Source organism: Nicotiana tabacum, chromosome 10 (assembly GCF_000715075.1).
Source record: "Nicotiana tabacum cultivar K326 chromosome 10, ASM71507v2, whole genome shotgun sequence".
NCBI lineage: Eukaryota > Viridiplantae > Streptophyta > Magnoliopsida > Solanales > Solanaceae > Nicotiana > Nicotiana tabacum.
In genome coordinates, this window is record NC_134089.1 from 40200683 (window position 1) to 40207878 (window position 7196).

The 7196-nt window shown below is 35.0% G+C and overlaps 1 protein-coding gene across 1 annotated transcript; it reads right to left on the reverse strand.

The window, feature by feature from the left end:
• Nucleotides 1–393: 393 nt before the first annotated feature.
• LOC107772193 (dnaJ protein ERDJ3A) lies at nucleotides 394–6209 on the reverse strand. The gene is made up of 7 exons (XM_016591690.2): nucleotides 5991–6209; nucleotides 4514–4569; nucleotides 2988–3061; nucleotides 2097–2617; nucleotides 1679–2020; nucleotides 1196–1549; nucleotides 394–1079 (listed from the first exon to the last, which is right to left on the reverse strand). The coding sequence occupies exons 1-7, from the start codon at nucleotides 6078–6080 to the stop codon at nucleotides 792–794; spliced, it is 1725 nt and encodes a 574-aa protein (XP_016447176.1). The 5' UTR covers nucleotides 6081–6209; the 3' UTR covers nucleotides 394–791.
• Nucleotides 6210–7196: the final 987 nt, after the last annotated feature.

Below are 7196 nucleotides of genomic sequence, written 5' to 3' on the forward strand. Positions count from 1 at the left end.
GCATAATTTTTTTTGAAATATAGCTATTTATAAAAAAAATCCTTCACATTCTTTAGCTTTAATGGACTTCAAGGACAATTTTATCTATAACCATACTAATGCATGCATTAATAGCCTTTAACCATACTAATGCATGCATTAATAGCTTTGATATTGCTAATACTATAGTTTGCTATATATTAATTATGCATAGGATAATACCAAATAAATTGTATACCTAATACTTACATTAATTATACATAGATTGAAAAATTATACCAAACAAGGGATTAATAATACCAAAAGTTAATGCATGCATTATTTTCTCTAATGCATCCTACCAAACAACCCGTAAGGATTTTTTAGGCATCGGCCTTCATCCTCAACTGTCATCTTTCTCGTGGATTCTTGAGCTTGAGTCCAAAAAACTTGTATAAACATGTTTTACTCCTGATGTACACACAATCCGAAAATGATTGATAGTTTATCCCTTGACAAGGTAACAAGTCTTAACTAGTCTGATACTCTGATATAAGATTATACATGAGAAATTAGACTGAGAAAAAAATGGTACTAAAACATACAAGCCACCCTGTAAGTTGTATGCTGCTATCAGTGCATTTTTATCAAAAGAAAACGAACCACACTCCCGCAGCGATTAATCAGCCTGCTGCAAAATCTTCTTCCCAGCAGAGACCAGCCCATGATAAAAGGGCTTAAAGAGCCAAAATAAAGGAACTATCTCAAAGCACTGGCTGTACATGCGCTCCAGATCTCAGTATTTTTGTGGCACTAAAGTTAGTTGCTATTTTCTACTTTGCTATAGGTTTCTGTCTCGTGTTGGAAAATTGTACATCCCCACTGAGAACGGAGCTAATGAAACTCTCTGCTTCTTCAGTAGTAACTTCCCCCTCAAAAACTGCAAACTTACCCTTCCGCGGCTTGTAGGCGAGCAAGAGCTTGTCTGATGATTTATATCCTGATCTATCAAACGCACTCAAGAAAGACTGCTGCTTTGCCCCATCCAGAAGAGCATAGGTAACTGAATCCCTTGAGCCTGAGGCTACATTCTGTCGCCTTAATAATGATTTTTGAGAAACCTGAAAACAGCAGCATGGGGTCACAGAACAGCTAAATCAGTTTTATTATTTACCAGAGAACAGAGAAAATGTGAATCATATATCACTGAACTAAGTCCATACAGTTGATGACTTACCGATAATAGAACTTTTTCTAGCTTATCCTTTGCTTTAGATGACCTGAAGACCCCAATCACACACAGAGGAGTTTTCTCCCCGCAAATATCATTGAAATTAGAGCCTGTAAGTAGTGGTACTTGTTTAGCCTCTGGTTCACTCGGCTCTCTTTTACTCTGTGCTGAAGCTGCCTTCTTGTTTTTCTTTTCACAAGTATCAAGTAAACCACTTAGATCTTGAATAGCAGACTTTAGATCTTTTACAGAAATTCCTGTTTTTATTATATGCTTTTCCCCATTGGATAGCCAGCCAACAATGGCAGGAAGAGCATTAACTCCCAGCTTTTGGACAGCAGGATCAGAACCATCACGAACCTTTTCAACAAGACACAAGCATTAGTGAAAGAAAAAAAATGTGCATATCCCAAATTTAAGTTACAATATTTCTGACTATTTACATCAAAAAGTTTAATCAGAGCTTTTAACAAAGTTAAGGGGCACTACCTGTGCATCATAGAAGACAAAACGATCACGATACAAGCCACTAAGAGCACGCCAAATAACCGGAGTGTCCTTCTTTGTAGAGAGAAGCATCACTTTAGGTAAACCTCCTATACTCTGAGAAACAAAATCAAAGTGGTCCAAGTCTACTCGCTTCGAGAATCTAGGAAGATGTTCTTGGCAAAAACTTTTCATCCTCTTCACATCTAAATCATCACTGTACTCCACCAAAGCACCACTTCCACTTGATTTTAATGAATACACAAACAATCTTGGTGCATTGCGGGGATACATGCCAAGGCCCTTGCAAAAGGATGCATCAGTTTCACAGTTTATACTTCCCACCTGTCACAGTAAAAACACATCAGTGGAAATACAGTAATGTCTAAAAGGATTATGATGCAAGAAAAAGAACACATACCTTCATCGCCCCTTCCAGTGAGCTTGCGACTTCTCCAATGACAGATTCATAATATTGGATACCTCTTGACGTAGATGTATGAGATAGTAACAGCCAAGTCATTCCCTTATCAGATATTTCTTTCTTATACATCTGTGAATTTATGGAGGGAATGCTCTTAGCAGAGTTCCTGGTTCTAGACTGAGACCTGCCCGAACCACCAAAGCCACCAAAACCCCCAAATTGACTCCCACTTCCGATATCACCCCCAAACATGTTGGAAAATATATCATCTAAACCAAATCCGAAAGAGCTTTGGCTGCCAGGACCACCAAAGGAAAAAGAGTATGACCTTGCACCTCCTTGTCCACCCATACCACCTGGACGGAAGTTAAACCCACTTTGTCCTGGTCCACCACTTGTGAAGTATGTATATCCACCATGATCTCCAGCACCGCCAGCGTCAAATCCAGGAGCTCCTTTCTCATCTCCGTATAGGTCATAGTTCTTCCTCTTCTCCTCATCAGACAGAATGTCATAAGCTGAAAATTGATAAGACATATTATACAGCTAGTTAATAACATTGATCAGCAATACAAGCAAACACCCAGAGAAAGTGCATACTATAACTAGTTGCACATATCAAGAGAGCTCATTTATAATTGTTTTTAACCTTTAAATAAGACAGCATTTAAAATCAAAACCTACCAAGCACCTTTCGAAAAGAAAAGTAAAACAATGCCATCTTGGGATCTCAAGATTATAGTGATAAATTTAGCAAGAACTTAAAGAAAATAACAAAGTGATCCTTTTAATTTTGTCAACTATAATTTCTTTCATTCTTTCTTTCCCTCCCCCTTTTAATTGGCAGAGAGTGCTGAAAAAGAAGATAGATATCAGAAGCTGCTATACCGTTATTAATCTCTGCAAATTTCTCTTGTGCACCCTTATTTTTGTTCTTGTCTGGATGGTATTGGAGTGAGAGCCTGAAAAGGGAGGGAGATAAAGGAGAAGATTAGAAGGACAGAAAATTACATTGACAGAAAATTAATGCAGAGAAGACCCACAAGTGCAAAATCAGCAAAATAAAGACAAGCAGATTTTCGAAAAAGTATGATACTTCAGACAAAGTTTAACCTTGAAAACCATAGAATCTAATCAACCAGGAACACACTTGCATGTTTCATATTGCAGGATTATAATCTAAAGAAAATACCAGTAATCTACGGTATGCTGATAGTCAAGAGGCTATGGAAAAATTGTCAAAATGTGCCTATACTTTTCAAATTTTATAGTCCCATCCCAAGATAATGACAAGAATAAGTAGTTAAACTATTCAGATCAGATTAATCAATATGGGTAATTTGTTTTCATGGGCAAAACAAGCTATGCTCAACCAATGCCATTAAAGGCTCGTTTGAGGTACACTTAACCCACGAAGCCAGGTGAAGCTCAGGTGGCCTTCCACTTCGCTCACTCGGCAGATTAGAGCAGGCACCAAGTAACTAAGGATAAGCCTTATTCCTATAGCCTCTGCTTTAAGAGGCTAGCACTTTAAAAATATATATATAGTCGGCAAAGTGATACATTAATCACTAACAGCATAATAATAATGAATAATAAATTGAAGATTTACCACTAATAAAACTAGTTAATTCAAACTTAAAACTAAATCTTTAATCTAAATCAGAAATTTAAAATGGTGCTAAATTTGAAATCATGATTTTTCACTCTATATACTTCGTTTAATTAGTTACTTCGATTCTTATATTTAAATAAATATTTGTCTTCATACTTTTTTTTCCTTAAAACTACATCCATATTTTTGGTTTCCTTTCATTTCAATTGTGCTTCCATTTAAAGCCTAACAGATCGTGGTACTTCTCTATACTTTTTGTCTTTGACAACCCTAAACTCAAGTAGATAACCGGTTTCCAATTTCCAATCAAAGTTCTTAGCTTAATGATGAAAACATCCAGTAATTGCAGGCCGGAGATTCTGGATCTCCAGAAAGGCTGTAAACTTAAAGTTGTGAAGAGTCCTGCTTTTCTATCGTCATTCAGAGCCCCAGTAATTTAGAGATATTCTGCACTCTTTTGGGGGGGTCATTTGTTAGAAGTGAGGCTTCAGCCCAGAAGCATGTAAGACATGACTATAATTGAAGGCCAACTAAAAGTACTCTAAGACGTGTGAATGTTCGAATCACAAATAAAAGTACTTGGAAAATATTCATTACCACTACAAATCCTCAAGGGAAGCTAATTCCTATCATGATACATCAATCATAGCATCGGGATGACAGTTTATACAGTTATGACAAAGTTTGGCCAAGAGAAAGTTGATCGCTGGATGTTGAAGCAAGTTAAAAATAGAACAGCAAAAGCAGAGAACAAAGATAGATTAATGATAGAAAAAAGGCGAGCCTGTATATAGCATACTTGTGAAAAGCTTTCTGGATCTCACGCTGACTTGCATTTTTATCAACTCCGAGCACCTGAAAAAATTCAAACCTCTCGGTAAATGGAAGATGAAGTAATCACTGCGAAAAGGATACGTGGAGTATGAAACTATTCTAGCATTAAGAACCGCCAAGTAAATAAATTCTTAGCAGTGCCTAATATTTCGGCTATATTCACTTAATCCCAATAACCATGAGGGGAGCAACCCTTTTGCATTTAATGTCAATTTTGAGAGCACCAACTTAGTGATCATGTCAGATTCAAGTACGTGTGACATTGCCCAACTTTTTATGGCGTATGTGTGGTAATGTGGTTCCTATTTGCATTTGATTGTCTTTGTGCCACTTATATATCTGTGTGTTTTATAGGCAATAGGGGGTGACAAAATCTGAGTTAACAATGAAAAGCCAATCCATCATGAATCTCAGCATAACTGATCTATCTCCTTTTTCTTTCTTATTTAAAGTTGTTATTAATCAGTAAAATTTGAAAAATAAAGAGAACTGGTAATTCCAAAATCAATCAATAACACACTCCTCCCCTCTCCTTAAAAGGAAAATCTTCCGTTTACTCTATTCCCTAGGTTTCAGAATACAATTTCTTAATCAGACATTATCCAATACAGACAAAATAGTCAAAGAGTAATTCTAATAAAACCCAGATAAAACCAACAGAAAATCAATCAATAATACACTCCTCCCCTCTCCTTAAAGGAAAATCTTCCGTTTACTCTATTTCCTAGGTTTCATAATACAATTTCTTAATTAGACATTATCCAATACAGACAAAATAGTCAAAGAGTAATTCTAATAAAACCCAGATAAAACCAACAGAAAAAAATAAAAATAATTTTTAGAATGACCAAGAAAACTTAATCATCATAGTTTAGAACTAATGAAAAAACAACAGTACCTCCAATTACAGCGACCTCAAAGTCTAACAGTCTCAAAAGCAACGAAAAAAAAGAACATGAATTTTCAAGCTCCAGCAACAAGGAGAACCATTCAACAGCTAAAATTTATCAATGTTCAATTAATCTAACTAACCCTCAATTCCTAAACTAGTTGTTCAATCAGTTAGCTAAAAATCCTCCAAATTTTGCAAAAGTAGGTTACTCTGAGGGCTGGTGTTTAATTTTCGTTACCACTTTTAAAATTTTTGCCAAAGGGCATAACTTTTGCTGTGCTGGGGCGTCCAAAGTGATGCCCAGCAGTCATAACTTTGAACAAGTTATGGCTCGCCCGGCATAACTCTGGTGCAAGTTATGCCCCGGCCAACTACCCTCGCAAAATTTACTTAAATGGGGACGAAAGTTAAATAGCTTCCTATTTGTGCAAACCTCACAAAATCCTCTATATCAATTCCACTAAATTCGGGCCTAATTCATGCCAATATGATAAATAATACATAAATTCAGCCAAAAAAGGAAAAAAAGAACAAGATGATAGGAACATACCTTGTAAGGATCAAGCGTTTTGGATTCAATGTTGAGAACAAAAAGTGATGCGCATAGAACAATGGCTATTGAAATTCCTCGGGTTTTCATGTTCGGATCCAAATAATCTGTCGGGTCGAATTTTTTGTCCTTCAGAAATCCTAAGCAAATTTCAAGTTATCAGTAGTCAATTGAGAGACATGAGAGAGAGAAGAGAAGAAGTTGGTTTTAATAGATTTCGCGGGGGTAGGAGAAAGTTCCAGATCATTCGGCAGTTTAGATGACGTGGCACTTATTACGGGCTCCACGACTTTTGGCCAATAGGATTTTAGATTTCTTTCATTTGTTGTCATAAGTAGTTTATAAGTTATTTTGTTTTAGTTTGAGTGGGGCGAGAAAGTTGAATTTATTTAATATTCTGAAATTAAATTTGTGGGTTAAGAAACAAGAGACTTTCCTTGCTTTTCTCCAATTTTCAAACAGAGATATTTCTATAAACTCATACTCCTATATGGTAAGAATATAAAGAAAGAAAAAAAACAACTATAGATTAGTTCGATTTTGTTATCTTAAAAAATTTTCTTAAGACTAATTCATTTATTATTTAAATTTTAATGTTTATTCTTAACTGTTATAGAACTGAATTTCACATGTGCTTCTCGTATTACAAGAATTATATTAATTAATTGTATTAAAATGAATAAATAAATAACAAGTACGACGAAACAAATCTTATTTTACAGCCATTTTCTTTCCTTATTCAAATTATGATAGAAAATATATAACTTAACTAAGACACCATCGTTGTGATTTTGTTGTTTAAAAAGTGCATTCACAATTCAAGTTTAGAAAATTCTATAAAGTACAAGAGTAAAGTCTATAGCTAATTTCTGTCTCAATTTGTGTCTATATGAAAAATGTGTTCAGAAACTGCCTCTCCCTATGGTAATATCAGCATTCCTTTTTTTTGTTGCGACACTTGGTGCTCAACGGTTGATGATCCGTATTGAAATTGATAGAAGCAATAAAATATATTAAGTTAGTTTAAATATAATATTAAATTATATTTTTGATAATATGAAAAGGATTGACATTACTTGTATGTATAACTTAAATATCACTCCTTCCTATATTACCTCTACAATTTTCTGCGAAAAAAATAAAATTGATAATAATATTTAGTTATTATTGTTAAAGAAAATAATATAGAAGTTCAAGAAGTTTTTT